This window comes from Pseudopipra pipra, chromosome 1 (assembly GCF_036250125.1).
Source record: "Pseudopipra pipra isolate bDixPip1 chromosome 1, bDixPip1.hap1, whole genome shotgun sequence".
Lineage (NCBI taxonomy): Eukaryota > Metazoa > Chordata > Aves > Passeriformes > Pipridae > Pseudopipra > Pseudopipra pipra.
Genome location: NC_087549.1, coordinates 111,590,110 through 111,608,303, shown reverse-complemented (window position 1 = coordinate 111,608,303; position 18,194 = coordinate 111,590,110). Strand labels below are relative to the sequence as shown.

General features: G+C 37.6%; 1 protein-coding gene and 1 long non-coding RNA gene across 2 annotated transcripts in view; one reads left to right on the top strand and one right to left on the bottom strand.

Annotated features, from left to right (window-relative positions):
• Positions 1 to 14,665, bottom strand: part of LOC135422438 (uncharacterized) — a 27,801-nt gene extending 13,136 nt beyond the window's left edge. Inside the window, exons 1-5 of the long non-coding RNA XR_010434480.1 lie at positions 14,232 to 14,665; positions 9,720 to 9,778; positions 7,044 to 7,131; positions 6,008 to 6,102; positions 3,681 to 3,832 (exon numbers count right to left, since the gene is read on the bottom strand). This is a non-coding gene — a long non-coding RNA (uncharacterized LOC135422438). The remainder of the gene's footprint in view (positions 1 to 3,680; positions 3,833 to 6,007; positions 6,103 to 7,043; positions 7,132 to 9,719; positions 9,779 to 14,231) is intronic.
• Positions 1 to 18,194, top strand: part of LOC135422405 (prostatic acid phosphatase-like) — a 22,201-nt gene extending 4,007 nt beyond the window's left edge. Inside the window, exons 2-11 of the mRNA XM_064671519.1 lie at positions 1,655 to 1,750; positions 3,700 to 3,786; positions 4,732 to 4,884; positions 7,473 to 7,571; positions 9,013 to 9,117; positions 10,138 to 10,270; positions 11,668 to 11,750; positions 13,489 to 13,595; positions 14,180 to 14,349; positions 15,233 to 18,194. Coding sequence (XP_064527589.1) covers positions 1,655 to 1,750; positions 3,700 to 3,786; positions 4,732 to 4,884; positions 7,473 to 7,571; positions 9,013 to 9,117; positions 10,138 to 10,270; positions 11,668 to 11,750; positions 13,489 to 13,595; positions 14,180 to 14,349; positions 15,233 to 15,351 — 1,152 coding nt within the window. The 3' untranslated portion in view covers positions 15,352 to 18,194. The remainder of the gene's footprint in view (positions 1 to 1,654; positions 1,751 to 3,699; positions 3,787 to 4,731; positions 4,885 to 7,472; positions 7,572 to 9,012; positions 9,118 to 10,137; positions 10,271 to 11,667; positions 11,751 to 13,488; positions 13,596 to 14,179; positions 14,350 to 15,232) is intronic.

Genomic DNA, 18,194 nt, shown 5'->3' with positions numbered 1-18,194 from the left:
ATCCCTTTTGCATGCTAGTCTCTGTTCAGGTAAAATGCTTCTCTGTTCTGGCTTATTGAAAGTTTTTAGGGGTTGACTGTTGTGACAGTAAAATACATGCTGAGGGTTATGTCACACATGAAGTATAAATATCACAAAGCAGTATTTAAAATCTAACACATTTTCAGTAACTTTTCACTAGTAAAAAGGGCATATTTATTGGCCAAGTGTTGATCCATTTTTAAATATTGCCTAAAAAAATAGTCATTTAACATGTCAGTCAGTTTGAGCAACTGTCAGTTACCCCTAAAAATACTTTTCCGTGAAGTTGGATAATTTAACAAGAGGATGCAGCTACATTGAAATTGGGAATTTAACCTTCATTCCTTACAGAGGTACCAGCTTGTCCAGAGAAACTAATGAATCCTATCTCACACCAGTGTATATCAGCATGTCAAAACACCAAGGAAATAATCAGGGGCACAAAAGTCCTTCTCACTTGTTTTTCTTGCATGCAATTGAATCAGTCACCAGACAATGTAGTTCTTCACTTATTCTCCTCTTCAATAGAGGTGCACCGAGAAATGGTTATAACTAATCAATTGAGATTCCAAATTAATAAGAAGAGAGATATACAGAAAATTTAAAATTGCATGAAGAAGGAAAAAAAAAAAAACCTGAAAAGAAAAAAATATTTTATGGACTATTTTCCTGTTCTTGAACTCAGGAAAAAAAAAAAAGGCATGGGGCTTTTTTCCTGAAACTATGCAATTTCATGTTGACCAACATGTTGTTGATGATAATGAAAAACACTGCTTGGTTTGCTGCAAAATATTCATTTCAGGTTCAGCAAACTTTGCTGTCTACTGTAGAAAATGAACAGAGAGAGAAATCCAATTATATTTGCCTTAAATGGACAGTATTTTCCATCTTTGAAGTACCTGCTCTGGCACAGGTTTGTGCGCTTCAGTACAGAAGGCTGATGGAAAGGGGGTATGCTGTAATTAAAACATTAAGCCACACTGCTGGTGTTTACTTTAAAAAATATAAACATGAAACACCTCCCAGTGGGAGTGGCAAACTAACTAGCCCATACAACCGTCTCTGATGTTTGGGCAAGAATGATGTGGCTTAATGAGGCAGCAGAGAGTAATAATTATGAAAAAGTTATATACCACTGAGGTACTAGGGAATAAATGTCCTTTTATGAACAAATATACCATGATTCTACATTGTCATTTTATTCTGCTAAGTTGGGAATGAGTTTGGTTATGGGAACATTGACAAGCAAAGGTAACTTTTGCAATAGTTGGGTCAGCATTCTGGAAGGTTGTCTGGAGCCCTCTGAATGTGTGTTCCAGCATTTCCTTTCAGATTTCCTGTCTAGATACCTAGCTATGAATGTAATCCCAGCACCAACATCTTTGGTGATTAATTTTATGTTCTAGGAGGAAGAATCATTGGGCTTCTGCCCACTTAATTTCTATATAATTATACATATTTTTGAATGTAAAGAATGTACTCCAATCCTACTTGACTAGGTTTCTGCAGACTCTCTAATATTTTCATTTGAAAAATGGTACTGGAAGTATAATATATGCTTTACTTCTAGTTAGATAAGAAAGGAATGTTAATAGCATTAAACTAAGGGGTTTTCTATTGCTAATACTGTTAGGTTTTCCGACATGGTGACCGAACACCAATTGTAAACTTTCCAACTGATCTACACAAAGAAAGCGAATGGCCCCAGGGATTTGGACAACTCACCAAGGTATGTCGGCTTTCTTAGAAGAATTTATATATGCTAATAAAATAGGAAGTGGGAAGATTTTTTTAATGCATCTCAAAAACATTAGCAAATCCCAAGTGGTGATAGTTGGTATTAGCGATACCCCATAATTCATAAACATTTTTGCAATGTTATTCATCCAGCTGCTGTTAAACTGAAATCTTGTTCATCATAGCTTTACAACTACCTTCCTAAAAGCAAGAGCTTTTTGACAGTGTGCCTGCATTCAAGTTAATGGCAAGTTTAACTGCCATTTTATGTTGTACTCTCAACACTGATGAAGTTCTAGTGACCATTAAGCACCAGGTCCTATGAGAGGGTAAGAGAATGACACCAGCGCATCAGGTCAAGTGATGAGTCCACATCTCAGCATTGGACTGAAAACCACTACCTCACAAAATAAGGGAAGGCTTGCAGGACCTAAGGTTGCTTCTGGGGACAGTATGTCTTCTAAAAAGGCTTCTTGCAGTCCAGAGTTTCACTAGGATGCACTGAACCTACTTCTTGCTCTGGCATTTCAACATCGAGCCTTATCTCTTTAACTGTATTTGACATATGAAGTTCTGGAGCAAAGAGAGGCCAATGCATTTCCTAATAACACTTTGTCATGATGCAGAAGCATGAAACAGAGACAGGTCAGCATTTAATGTTTGAAGGGAGACTTGAAAGATTTGTAAAATTAAGACACTCAGCACATTACTATCCTCAGGTACATAGCTTATGTAGTAAGAGGAAATAAGTTTCTGCTTGGCATAGACTTTTTTCAGAGATTTTTGGTATTTTATTTCCTTTTTATTAACAGTAGAAAGAATGTGCTTCTCTGACAGCTAAAAATTAAAAAGTTCATCTCAGGTTTTAGAAATGAATAACAGAAAAGACAGTGTGCAATCTAAGACAACGGCAGGCACACCAAGATAAAGAAGGAAGAACGTTCCTTCAAGCATGAAGTGTAAGCCACAAATTTATCATGTTGATCAAACATCAGAGCAATGACAATGATGAATACTAGGTTGTCAGTCATCCTCTCTCAGCTGTCACTAAGTGACACACATTATCACTCAGCATCTACAGACTTACAGCACTGTGGAAATTGTATTTGTATGGAATCAGGTGCAGCACCTTTCTGTAGCAGATGCTGCAGTCTTAGCAGTTCAGAACACATAATTTTTTCACAGATATAAATGAGTATTTCTGTTAAAAATGCTAGATCATCTACAACATACACAGTTGTGCTGGTTTTGCCTGAAGAGAGTTAATTTTCCTCACAGTAGCTAGTATGGGGCTCTGTTTTGGATTTGTGCTGAAAACAGTGCTGATAACACAGGGATGTTTTTGTTACTGCTGAGCAGGGCTTACACAGAGTCAAAGCCTTTTCTGCTTGTACCACCCTCACAGTGAGTTTGGCTGGGGGTGCATGAGAAGTTGGGAGGGTACACAGACAGGACAGCTGCCCCCCCGACCAAAGGGATATTCTGTACCATATGGTGCCATGCTCAGCATATAAAGCTGGGGGAAGAAGAAGGAATGGGAGTAAACATTCAGTCTTATGGTGTTTGTCTTCCCAAGTCACTTTCCTGGAGGCTGAAGAGCTGTCGGTCCACGGCAAGCGGTCAATAAATTCCTTGTTTTGCTTTGCTTGCATGTGTGGCTTTTGCTTTGCATGTAAAACATTTTTACTTCAACCCTTGTGTTTTCTTACTTTTACTCTCCTGATTCTCTCCCTTATTTCACCATGGGGGAGTGAATGAGCAGCTGACTGGTGCTTAGTTGCCAGCTGGGGTTAAACCACAGCAACCGTACATTATACGCTTAATGATTACTTAAAAACGGAAGGCGCACACACACATAAAAAAGAAAACAGAAAAGAAACTTCTACATTAAGATTCTCCAGTCACCTTAATCTAATAGTCACCTGTATGCTTGCCTCGCAGACTGGAATGCAGCAGCTGTTTGAACTCGGACAGTACATGCGGAAACGATATTCCACCTTCTTGAACAGCACATACAACCGGCAAGAGGTATATAGCAGAACTGTCTGGAGCACATTTCTCTGGCATAGCAGAACTATGGATTTATAAAAGCACATCATCATACTCATTTTATTAATGGAAAAATTAAGGTAATAGAAGAACATTTTTGGAAGTCAGACTTTTATGTCAAGGTTTAAACACAGACTAAAATCTAACTTTCAGCTCCTACATTAAGTTTGGGTCTCTCACAGCCAAATTTTCCTGAATTGAACAGCTCCACACCACCAAACGAATTGGGAATTTATACAGTGACTCCAAATTGTTCTACCCTGTTGAAAAATGAATGCCTATTCAGTCATGCAATGGGCCATGCTCACATACTTCATCCTGTAAAACAGAGGTCTAACAGTTCTTTGGATGTGCTTATCATACAGTACAGATCCATTGCGGGGAAGATACCACTACCATTTTGGTCTATATATTAGGGAAGCATTGATGGGAAGGTATGAAAGACTATAACTTTGCCAAGCTTCCAAGAGAAGTTTATGATTTTAAGTGCCTTAACATTCCTGAGGTATAGCTGATAGATTATAGAATCACTTAGGTGGGAAAAGACCTTTATGATTATCAAGTCCAACTGTTAACCTAACACTGCTAAGTTCACCACTAAACTATGTCCCTGAGCACCATGTCCATATGTATCAATGTTCTTCTGAATATCAAAAGATGGAGAGCTTCCTTCTTTTAAATCATGCTTTCTTATTCTCTCAGTTCAATCTGAGGGTTAGATTCCAAATTAAAAGATGGCTTGGCGATTCCATTTATGAAACTGAAGTAAGGCCCCAGAAAGCTGAGTTATGGTTTCACTGTTTTGACTATATGCAAAAACATAACACTGAAAACAAGAAGCCAGGATTCATGAGTTGGGTAAAATTTCCCTATTATTTTTATAGCTTCTATTTTATCTTTAACTCTTTGCCATTCTATCTTCAGTTTTACATCCAAAGTACAGATTATGATCGCACCATTATGAGTGCCCAGTCGTACCTTTCTGGCCTCTTTCCACCAACTAGCAGCCAAATTTGGAACCCTGAGCTTCTCTGGCAACCCATTCCAGTTCATATTTTTCAAAAATCAACAGAGCGGGTGAGTACTGGCTAGATGCTTCCTATAATGTCTTAAACTTTCACAGAAGCAAAAAAGAGAAAAAATGGAAATAGCAAAAAATATTTTCTATGCTTTTTGAGTTCAATCTAGTAGAAAATATCAAATGCAGCTACTGGCTGACAAGTATATCATAGGTCAATTGTAATAGCTACATGAAAATCCTCCTTCTGTAGTTGCAGAATACCTCAACTGTCATACACACTACCATTTTCTTCAAAGCACATTTCTCTTGACCAGAACACTTTCGGACAGTATGCTAGATGCCCTAAACCTTTCCAGGAAACAAATGCTTTTCTAAGCACCAATCCTCTCTTTGGCAAGTTTGTTTCATAGTTTATTCAAGGAATTGAATTTTATCCAGCCACTGTAATGACCTCACAATTATACCTTCCTATTCTAGCAGCACTTAGGCACTCTAATTAAAGAGAAGGGTCCTTTTATGCTCAGTACTATAGAAACGTTTAATGAAATCCTAGCACTTCTTTTGTATATCATAAGAGCAGATCCACCTGAATAATAGGTCCTATAGAAGTTTTACTTTACATAGCTCTCTCTGGCTGACTCATGTTTACATTTTAATTTTACTTGTTCTTGTGACAAGGACTGTGTAAGGAACAGTGTGTCCAACAAGGATGAAAAGCTATTGAATGTAATGACAGAAAGCCTAACTTTCTTCTGCCTTTGAGGACAGAATTTGACTTTAAGGAAATTTATACAAATCCCCTATTAAATAACTGCCTGTCACCAACATCAGAGAATAGACTCTGTCATCAGGAGGTGGCCACACCTGACTCCCTTTGGTATTCTTGCATTCTTTGAGACCATGCTTGGAAGCAGGTACAGAGTGAAAGGGTTTCCACAAACCGGATTAGGCACAATGTGATTCAGCTAGAAATTTAGCCCTGTTCCTCAACAGAAAAGAATGCTGTCACTGCCATTTAAATGCGGGACACCAGGGGAAGTTCTTTCACCAGAAGACCAGAAAAGCATCAAAGTGGTCAGGGCTTTGCCCAAACAATACCTCAAAGCCCTTAGGGGAATCACAATGCAATGTAATGACCCGTTTGAAGAAGGCAAGCTCATTTGTAGGAGTCTCTAGTACCTCACTGTTTGTGCGGCTGCTCCGAGTGGGTATTGATGTTTCACTGAATCACACCTCTGCAGCAACTCAAAATTCCTGTTATATATGCAAATCACCTGGAAAAAACATTGTTCCCTTGTTAAACCAAGCAGATGTTTGAAGGCATTTTCAAGCCCCAAGCAACACAAAGTGGGAAATTGAGGCCAAGTACAGTCTTGTAAAAAAAAGGTAATCACAGTTTATTTTAAACCCACTGAGATCTATCAAGACTTGACAGGCAACAGTACTGAGTAATGCTTAATGAAGTCAAAGGGAGTGGCTTAATTAATAACACCTAGAGAGGGATAATTAAGCCATGCCGCAAGAGAAACATTTGTTATTGTGTAATTAAACAACATTCCCCAGATTCATATTGCAACTTTGAGCCTTCATCCTCTAGTGTGCTAGTGTTACAGAAAAATTGTACTCTTGGAAATATGCCCAAGTGAAAATGGGCTAGAGTCGGTGGCTACTGCAAACTTCACATTGATTAACCAAAGAGAAAAGAGATGTGCAGTCTGTTAATGTTCACCCCAAGACAGAGTAAACACCCTTGCACATACATAAGCCATAGATATAGAAGTTATTTTCTCCACTGTATATTAAGTCAGTTCCTTGACATGATTTGTATGGTTATAGGCTAATATTAGTGCTGGGTCAAAAATGCTCTAATGATGTGACATGAAGTGCTGAACCAGTACAGGCTTGTTTTGCTCATCATGACTTTTTACTGACACTTTATGCTGGATCAGGTATCATTTGTCTTTCTGTAATTGGTATAAACCATATTGGCCAGAGCACAGTGTTTGAAGAATGCATGTATTTAGACGTGGTTCAAATCAAATATGTACTATTAGGTAACCCTGTAATGCATACACTTGGAGTTATTAAAAGTGAACCGTATCCCTAAATAAGAATAGAGCCATTAGGCTCATAGTTTTTTGAGATTTCAGGAGTACAATTTATTTGTCACCCTTGTTTGGAGTTCTGTCCACTAAGTGGTACTTAAAATGCTTACCATGATCCACTTATCTCCAGAGATGAGAGCAGGATGTGTAGATGCAAAAGCAGTTCAGGTTCCAGGACCAGGTGGAGTCAAGTTGCATCTGGGGGGATTCAGAAATTAAGGAGGAAATGGTAGCCTGATCATGCACCCTGATCCAATCTCTTGCTAGACACACGTAATTGCTTTTTGCCAAAATAAACTCAACTGACGGAAATCAAGCTATCCAAAGAAGTAGCCACTGAAAAGCCAAACTACCACAGTCCATTGCCTATGTTAACCAACTTCATGAATAAGGTAGCCAAGCAAACAATTAAGGAGTAACTGTTGCACAGCCATGGATCTGTCTAACAAATATTACATCGTCAATCTCAGCAACAGAAAAAAAACAGAGGGGTGTTGATAATTTTAGAACTATTCTAACTTTTACTTTTCTGGTTTCAGAGGCTGAACTTTCCTCTGCCTGACTGTCCCCTTTTTGATAAACTTCAGAATGAAACACAAACATCCAGTGAATTTCAAAATAGAATACAACCATACATGGTAAGACAAAATAAAAAGAAAATAAGAAGGAAATAAAAAGTAAATGAGAAGAAGGAAAGTAAATAAGATTCAGAAATTATGGAATTGCATTGTTTTCTTACAATCAGAAATTTAGGCCAATAGGATCAAAAAGTATGTTTGATACGTTATATATTTCTCCCACTTTTCTACATTAATCTTTTAAAATGTGAATTTAATATTAATTTTCTGAGACTACTTAGAATTCAATTATCTGTAAGGAAGAGAAATTTCTGGATGCAGCAATTTCTAATTTTACAGGGTAGCACAAAACTAATTCTAAAACATCTGAGAAATCTGAAACTTGGAAAGGTTTATGCTTTCCTGCTCTGACTTTCTGAAGTTGGCACTACAGCAGAGAACTAAAGCAAGCCTAACCAGGAGAACACTCTGATTTATGTAAATTTCTCTGCATGCATTTTGGATCCATCGCAAAACATTCTTCTGTTTTGGCCCTGACACAAATCTTCACAGTCAGAGATTCAAAGTTTTCCATTCCAGTGCTGCAGCAGGATATAGGTACATGGATGGTATACTTGCCTCAAGCAACCATGTTCGTGTGGATAATAATTGCTCTAGATCGTGGTTACTGCTGCTCTCTTGTTTGCCTACCATTGCACTTTCTAATGGTTTGACTGCACAAATAAAGCAGGGGTCTCAGGTCTTCATACCCTGACTACACTCGAAGTCACTTCAGGCTTACTGCTTGGGCTAAACCCAGTATTTTTCTTCTTTTGGTTTATTTGTAACTTTCCCCTAGCTCAGCTACTCTGGTCAGTCTCCCTCATCTACTCTGGTCAGCCTCACTCACCTGCAATGGGTGGTGAACTATGATTCATAACTATCCTCTATCTCAGCTAACAGTATGAACGGGTAACATGGAAATAAGGGATATTAAGATATCCCTTTATTCTTCTGTGGTAGCACATAAAAAGAATCCCTATGGGAATTGTTGTCAAACTATTAGATATTCAGAACTATTAGATATTCAACTCCCCTTCAATGGCAGAAGTAAAACCTACTTTCCTTTCCAGTTTCTTTTTGCCTCACCTCTCTTCATTTATGTATTTTCTCCTCATCTTTTTTCTCATGTTCCTTTTCCCTTAGTACCTTCCTCTTCCTTATATCTGAAGGCTTGAGGTGACTGAGGTAGCTTCTTGGAGCAGTCAGAAGAGGGAGAGAAGAGTGTGACAGAGAGCACACCAAACTTATCCATAGCAGGGACAAGAAAAACAGCGTCTGAAACAGAGACCAGTACCTTGAGAAGTTACAAAATGAAAACTGCAACCAGAATCTTCTGCTACAGGGGTTTCACTTGTGAAAAATTAAACATTATTGTGATGCCAGGCGTTAATGGATCTATATGCATATATGTTCCATATGTATTGAATATTTGTTGTATACTCTTCACTCTTCCCCCCAGGATTTTATACAAACAATGGCTGTTAACACAGGACTTGAACTAAACAATCTTAAAATACTGGATAATTTCCAGCTCTGGAATACATATGATACTCTACATTGTGAGGTAATAATAAGTCAATAATTGCTGGGGAAGAATATAACTTTAATGTTGGGTTTCAATTACACTATGACAAAGTGTTTTCACAGGAATGAGTTGCCTTCTCTTCTGGATCTGCTTTTTTGTTTTTGTTTATATATATATATATTTGAATATAAGTTATAATTTAGTACTTTGGTATCAGATAACCCAAAAACATGGTTTACAGCTTGAGAAACTGTTCTTTCCATTTCATGTTTTATCCTGAAGAACAGATACCAAAATTCATTCCCATTATTCCCTTTTTTCCTTCCCAATATCATGCAACAGAATTATTTGAGCATGCTACCTATGATATATTTGTGATTTTTAACAGAGAAATGAAATTATCAGCCTTAACCTATCAACAGGTAAACATAAAAAACTTAGGTTTTGAAGATGAGAGATAAGATCAAGATCTATCAGTTGAAAATTTTTGAGGTGATGATTGCTACCAGTGAAAAAAATCAGACTGATCGTAAGAATGGATTCCATTCAGCCCCAGTCATTACCAGCAGCACATGAAGCCTTTTGAACACATCCTCCACACATTGAGGCTGTTAAACGAAATAAGACACTGTCACTCTTACCTGACTGAAGAGTGACACTTGTCTGTAACTGGTCAGTGACAGAACTGGTATCTGGACGACTGTATGGAAAGGCAGAAAAAATTAGAGATGTATAACCTGAAGACCCAGAGGAAAGGAAGAGGACAAGATATACGCCCGCGATATTTCCCACCAAAAACATATATCTCTATAGCAAGAAGACATTATACCTACAAAGAATACCCTTCACACAGGTGCTTCTGTTTTTCCTATACACCCACTTCAGGTTGATCTCCATTCCCACAAAGTGCGTTTCAGCGCATGCTGGGGAGTAAAACCACACTGGGCAAAGAACTGCAGGACAGCCTCAGAGAGTCTAAACTTAGCAGTGTGAGCCTAGGCAACAGGATGATGGAAACCACTGAATTATAAACATTATTTTGTTTTCCTTTATCACTAGGGTATTCACAATTACACTCTCCCTGTATGGGCCACCAAAGATGTAATTGACAAGATGGAAAAACTGGCAGAATTGTCCTTATTATCACTATTTGGGCTTTATAAAACAGAAGAGAAATCACGACTACAAGGAGGTAAATAAAAAAATGCATAGTTCTCAGAAAGGAGGAGACAATGCTTATAATAAAAGGCAACATCCTGTCACTCATGCAAAATTATTCACACAGAACCTTCATTTGAAACTATGGAGATTGGATGCCATATTAAGCATTAAAATATGTGCTGAACACTGGCACTTACATGGATGAGATATTGCAACAAGTTGTAAAAACTTCTCTCTTTTGTTATTCCAGATTTTTTAAGGGATTAGAATTTTAAGAAATACTATAGAAATATAAAGGAAAAAAATCAGGCCCTCATGGGTAAAACCATTACTCATCTTATAGTAGGTTAGATTAAGTTCTGCTTCTCCAACATTTATTCTAATTGTTTCCAGTTCTTTGTTTTTTCCTTTGATGTGCTGGTTATATATTGTGCCAAAACCTTGGCAACACACTGGTAGCCCTCTGAGTGACTGATATAAAGCTGCTCCAAAACAGTCTGATCAGCAGAGAAGATGAGAGATTCCAGTTATGTCTATACTGCAAGAACTGCGACAACTGCTTAGCTCCAAAATAGGGGTGCATAGGCTATGCATATTCTGACACTGCTTCAGGAAACAATTCAGGAATTTGTCACATGATCCCCAGGTGTCCATGAGCAGGAAATGCAAACAACAGAGCTTGAATATCAGCAGGCTGGAACATTTGGGGCTAGGCTTTCTAATACATGTACTGTGCAGTCTAGCTCTAGGTAAAGAATTATTAGCAGACTCATTGTCCAGGCATATATAGATCTCTGGGTCCAGCCATACAGTAATTACAGGCTTGAACTGACATTAAAGCCCACTGGCAGATGACCACATAATCTGATCAGGACTATTTATCTAGTATTCACATGTACACCAGTTATGTCCACTTTCCTTAGAATGATATAAATTGTGCTACAGGGAATTTCTGCTGCCCTTATCCCTTTGGCTTTAGAATGTCTCTGGTCCGGAGAGGGACTACAAAAGAGCTTTGGAAAAAAATGAGAAGCGATACTGTGTAACTTGTTGGAAATAAACAGTTAAAATATTTCTTCAGAATGTAGAGAGGAAGAGACTAGCACAGTTCTCATTATTGCAACACTAGAAACAGATAAAAAAGGATGGAGAGGAGATCTCAGCATAACAGAACTGGAAGTGTCATTAGCCCCAGTTCTTAGGATAGTTCTAGATGATTTTCTGTGAATCCTGTCTCTTCCCTTGACCTCGATGAAGAATCATCTATTTTACCTCTGTAATACCTTCTCTCTAGTTATGAAATTGTAGTAAGCTAAAAAAATAAGTATGGGGCCTGAGTAGATGTCATATTTGAACCTCATAACCTTCCACTTTTTTTGTTTCTAAGCAAATGTTATACTTTCATTTTCCTCTTCCTATCTTTTTAAGGTGTCCTTGTGAATATTATTTTAAATAGTATTAAACAAGCTGTCAATTCTTCAAAACCAAGAAAAATGGAGGTCTACTCTGCAGTGAGTATTTTCATCTTTAATAAATCTTGCTTTGATTTTACCAGTAAAAGACCCTTAAAGAGAATAATCAGTGTTTCCCTGTAAGTTAAGTGAAAGAATAATATAATACAGTTTAATTCAGCTAATAAGCTGAACACCACTCAGTACAAGAACACAGCATAAGCATGGCTCTCATCTCAGTTTAAGTCAAACTATACTTGGCAAAGAAAACTATGCATTTTATCATTCAGTTTTCCTACGACTTAATGGTTCATTTTTCCTTAAGTGCTCTAGAGGTAGTGGCATATTGCAGAACTTCAGCTGTACCTCCAAACCTCTCCTCTGTGTTTTGCTGTTTTTTTTTTTTTAATTATTATTATTTTATTTATTTTAGAGGGTTAAAAGAGCCACTTGGGTCAGAGCAAGATCCACTTAGCTCATTCATTATTCTGTCTTTAACAAGGGCCAAAGGCACGGATGAATGTGAAAATAATGCCAGCACAGAGTGATAAAAGGTTCCAGGCAATCTGTGGCTTAGGGACTGCCTGAGGTAGAATCTGTGTCTCTATGTTTAATAGCTCTTGACAGACTTTCTTCTATCAACTTATATTATCACTTTTTAAATGCATTTATACTCTTGGCCTCTGCCACATCCTGTGACAATGACTTGTGTGTTAAAGTAAAAAAGTACTGATTTAGGTCCTTCCTAGCATTTATATGTTGAGAAACAAGAAAAACTCAATCTTTATTCACTTTTTCTGGGTCACTCATGAATTTAATATTTTCTGTCACACCTCTTCCATCTTTCCTTTTCTGAGACGGAGTCTTACCCTATTTAATCTTTCCTCATATAGAAACCATTTGATACCTTAAATCTTTCTTGCTGTCCTTTCTACATGATTTCCAGCAATACTACACTCTTTTTGAAAAGGAAAAAGAAATGTATCCAGATTTTGCACTTCTGCTTTAATATCTTGAGTACAAGTAGACTGTTATTTTTGAAAATGATCATTCTAAAAAGTTCCAGAACCTGAAAAATAATTAAAACATAGATGCTAGACCATAATATAAATAGGCCTAGCAGATATGTATATAAAGATGCTTACAACATTTATGCATCAAAGTGTTGGGACTTCCGTCCTTCAGCTCCTGCTCCTGCTATCCCTGAAAGAGGAGGGATAATGGGGAGAGGAAGAGACTACAGGTGGTTGGGTAATTGGCTCATAAAAGTAGAAGCCAACTGAGATTTTATTGTATGAATCCAAACAGAAGGAACAACAACTAAATATATTCTGAAGTGGAAGCGAGAACAATTTGCATGCAACTATTTGTCTGGTGCACTATCTAAAGAAAAGAACTTGTATCTTTACTTGAAATGCTGTAGGATATATTACTTTACACTGATTTCATCTGACCTGGGAGCAAAAAACTCTACTGGAGGAAGGAGTAGCAAAATGCACTGAAAAACTAGATTTATTACTGAGACCACATCTTGCTTTCCCTCAGTATCCCTGTCTCCAAAATACTGCCAGATGGTGTAAGACACATACTGCAGTAACTCTTTGAAAATGTCTCCTGCTGTCTGTAGAACCCATGTTTTTCCCAAAGGTGAATATACTGAATACAGTTTTATGGTCAAATTTATACAGTGTTTCTTTTATCTTGATTTCCACTCCCTTTCTATTCTTGTCTAATTACTCTGCATAAATGCTGGTTGACTTAACTGGCTTTCAAGGATGGATTTTTTTTCCCCCAATAGCATGACACCACAGTTGGGGCTCTCCAGATTGCTCTCAATATTTTCAATGGAAAACTGCCACCATATGCTGCTTGCCAGTTTTTTGAACTCTACCAAGAAAGCAACGGGCAAGTATCTTCTTATCTATGCAAGAACAAGAAGTGTTTGGAATTTGTTTCCCCCTTCCCCAAAATCATTTTCCTCTCAAATATTGTGAGGAGATACAATTTTGATTTAAACGGATACTTCAGTGAGCAGTCCATAGGCACAAAGTTATACTAAAGCTAAGAAAAAAAACATTTGCTGGATGTGCATGTATGTTTGTGCTTTGAAAAACAGGAAGAAGAGGAAAACAAGCCTTATCAGATAGAAGTAAATGATAAAATAAATTTTCCTGATTCTTCAAATGATAGCAAGAACATTTCCAAGACTTTTAATAAATCCCAAGGCAAACCAATTGGCTTAGAAGAACCTGGTGCTGTTGCCATTCAAGGAGCCTTCTGAAGGACATTTTCAGCTGACTGGTGATCTGTGCAGCAATATAACCAGCTTCAGCAAAGTGGGCTTTGCAGATGTCTTTCACAAAGCCTCCATTCTTGAAGAATAGGTTCTAGAGTAGGATGTTAGAGCCTATTTCCAACATGCTGTCTCCAAATAGGAAATCTTCTATTTAAGAACATTTTTTAAAAAACTTTTCAATGTTGTTAATCAGGCGATATAGCATCGAAATGCATTATAGGAATGACACTTCAAAGGATCCTTACCTGCTCACTTTGCCAGGATGCACCTCTTCTTGTCCACTTGAGAAGTTTGCTGAACTAGTTTCTCCTGTGATAACAGAAAATTGGTCAAAAGAATGTGGGAAGAAAGACAATGTGAAAGGTAGTGTAACAGTTCTGTATTTTCCACATAAGACATGGAGGCAGAAATTGTATCAACGGTTTCAAACTTTGTACCTTTCACACAGTAGACAGATTTCCCTTTAACAAATGAGGGCCAGATTTACTATGGACAAGGAAGGTCAACAGAAATTAAATTTCTCTAAAAATGTGAAGAGTAGACTTGCCCACCAGTGTGAAGGCAGTGCTATTTTGAACATACTCATGTAAGGAGCTGCCTAAAGGCCACGGTCAAAACTAGAGCTCTGCTTGTTGAAAATGTCCAAGAGAATTATGGGTGTGGGTGCTATGTAAGGGTCCCGGGTATCTTGGATGCATCAGACCTTCTGTAGATGCAAAGCAAAACCGGCTTGCAAATGCACAGAGTGGTGCATCTGTATTTCTGGCACACGTACTATGTATCGAGGATAAATTAACCTCAGCTGTATGGAGTGCAGCTAATCCATGCAAATATAGTGGCTATCTGCCTCAGCCAACAGCTGAGAGCTGATAATCTCTTCCCACCCAAATATTATTGCCTGGAAGAATGAGAAGACTTTTCCATAGTCACAGTATTTCCTCCTTCCTCTGTATATTCATTATTTTGCTGATCCCTGATGAAATTCTTTTTTTTTTCCCTCTTACCCTGTGGAAACCTAGAATTAGGATTTGCCCATGCGCAGGAAGCTATCTATGTATTTCTAGGATTGAAGTACATGTTCTTATGTTGCATGTGTCAGAAAATGTGATGTTGCCAGAAATACGAACAAAACATACTATATTTCCATTGTACATATTTGTAATTAGACTGTTATGTCCGCATCTAAAATGATATACATATATGTCTTTCATTAACTCCCTTTTCCTTTGTTGTTTGTCCTTCACAGATATTTTTATCGGATTTGATGTTGCTGTTGGCTTGTTGTCCATTTTTAACCTTGTACTGCTCTACCTCCTTTATCATTATGGACGCTGCAGGCGCAGAAGCAGTTATCAAGACATTTAAAGGGGAGGTAAAGAAACAAAAGAGAGAGCAGCTAGACACTGAACAATACTTGAAGTTGCTGATATCCATCAGTTTGCTCTGGTCCAATTAATCTCCAAAGCATATTCAATAAATTTGAAGAGCTGAGGTATCTGTGGCCTAGCTCCTAAAATTCTAAACAACTTCAGTGAGAAATACTGTAGTAATATGTAATTGTTAAGAATTACTGGATGGATGGAATCACTTTAATTTATATCTTTAGGTTTTCTACTACTATTAATCAATCTTATATCAATGGGTAGGGTGAAGGGATGCTATTGCCTATACTTTTTTTTTTAATATTGTCTATCACCACTTAGCCCTTCGCTGCTTAACAAGTCTTTCTTCAAAATCGCAGTCTGTAATATTTTCTTTACTTCTTATAAACGAATATTTTGTTGATACAAAGGAAAATGTTTTTAGTGAGCAGAAGCTGCAATCACTGTATGAAAAAGATTCACACCATCACATGGACATACTATTTCTGCGTTTATTCACGCAAATCTATTAATGAGATTTGACCTTGGCCTTCAGCTAATAAAAGTCTTCAGCCTGCTTTTTAAAGGAGTTACACTACTATAGCTCTCACTGAAATTAGCAGAAACTGGAATAATCTCTGTCACACATCCAGGCATCAAGCAAAAAGCTTAGTGCAACAGCATCTTGGTCAGCGTCCACAACTTCAGTAATACAGATAAGTAAATACACTTATTTAGCTGCCACTACACTGATTTCCTATTTTTCTGAGCTCTAAGTCATTAATGATCCTTTGCCCTGCAACTTTTCTACAATGTCTCTGTTCTCTGTCCTGCTTCAGGTCCTGTCCATAATTTTATTCTTTTGAGCCACTCTTACAATAACTCCTCAAGCTATCACACTTGTCATCATCTTTAATTTTAATCTACAATAATTTGTTTAACTCCCTGCTCTTTTTAAAATCCTGTATGTTAGCAAGACATGCACTGAAGTAAGAAAACAATGATTCTGCTTTTTGTATTCTGTGCAATATATTTTGTTTAGATTATAAGCTCCTAATGGCAGGGAATGTTTCTATAACTTCTCTCTAGTATCATAAACTAGTATAATAAGCACTAATATTGCTGTATAAAATCCTGCTTATCATCATATGTTTCAAGGGTTGAATCAAGACTTTTATATCCTGTAGTCCTGAAGATGATACTGTGAATTCCATTACCACAGAGAAGTCTTTTTAAAAGTCAAGGCAACTATACAAACAGGTGCCAACAGCAGGTTCAGCCCAACAGATACGAGTTCAAGCTAATGTGCCCAAGCTTATGTGTCCTGTTGAGATGCACAGGTCTAGAGAAAGCTGAGAGATGGAGCTGTTTGGCTCAGGCAAAGCATCACAGCAATGTGAATACATTGCATCTGGACTGACATTCACTCACACTCCGTGGGTTGTAACTTGGAGCCCTGAAGCCTGGGTTAGCTACTGCTGATCTAGAGATCAGCCCTCAATATTACAGCTGTAGACATGTCTAAAATGTGAAGTAGTTATATGTAGTGATATTAAATAGCATAAATCAGACAGAATAACAAAGGCTTGTGGGAACGTAGCACTTCCCAAACACTGCACTTTCCTGTGGTAACTTTGGCTACTGAAACACTATTTCCCACTCAGTAAAAAGCTTTTAGTAGTATCCATGACATTTCTATTTTATTTATTTTAGGAAATACCATAATCAACTGATGGATTTGATTCTTACATGGTCAGGATGTATAACAATCTGGTGCAAAGCTGTGAAAAAGATGAAAGGCTGTCCCTAAATCAGATGGTTTAGATGTACAAGCTTCAGCTTATAACTAGTAGTTCTGATTCTCATGCAAAAACTTAAAGGACTGTCCATATTGCAGTCAAAAGTATTACAGGTGCTCTAGGAAACATGCCCAAGCTAGCTTCATTACTATTAGCACTGTACTCACAGTGGGGAAAAGTTTGGAACAAACTGCAAAACCCATCCTGGCTCCTGAATATATGTGTGTGTGTGTGCGTGTGTGGGGGTGTGTGTGTGGGGGGGTGTGTGTGGGTACCTGGTGCTGAGCTCTGTATTACCATGGCCACAATGCTGCTGGTACCCAGTTGAGGATAGATGATATCTTTTATTAGAGGCAGTCAGATGCTTGAAGAGTGAAGATGTACCATTGACTGATAACAGGCAGTAAGAACTGGTTTTGAGATATCAGAAACTCAGTCAATTGCACTCCACAAGAATCAGAATGAGGATGTTTTTTCCAAGATTACTTCTTACAAAAAGAAGTACATTCAGACAGAAAGTAAAATGTGAAGTGTCTGAAACACCTTTTGTGGTTTATATTACTCAAGCCTGAGCTGTAACACAAGAGTTTCAGAAGATGAGGCAATTCTAGCTGCTCAGGAGCTGTCATGAAGGAATTTTGTTGTAGGGACACAACAAATTTTGTTAACAGATAGTCGTACTTGAAAATGTCCATGCACTTTTAGAAAGGATTCAGTGAACACAAGTTACACCAAATGTAATGGACAGGTTTAGATGATGGAACTTCAGAATAAATGAAGGTACATTAAAGAAGTAATACATTAGTAAAGTAGGCCCTAAATCTCACTTGTAGTAAAGGCATTTTGTCTTGCTGTGATTAAATAAAGTAAAATTTCTCCAGTGGAGTAAAAGGTTGTATATGCCAAACAAGCTTCTTGCTTTTCTAATTTTTCAGCCATATTTACAATTTGCTTAGTATAATCTGCAGACTGGTTGGGATTAGAAAATATCTTGTGTCCAAGCAACTTGTAGCACTGCAATAAAGTACATTAAAGAAATGATTCAACA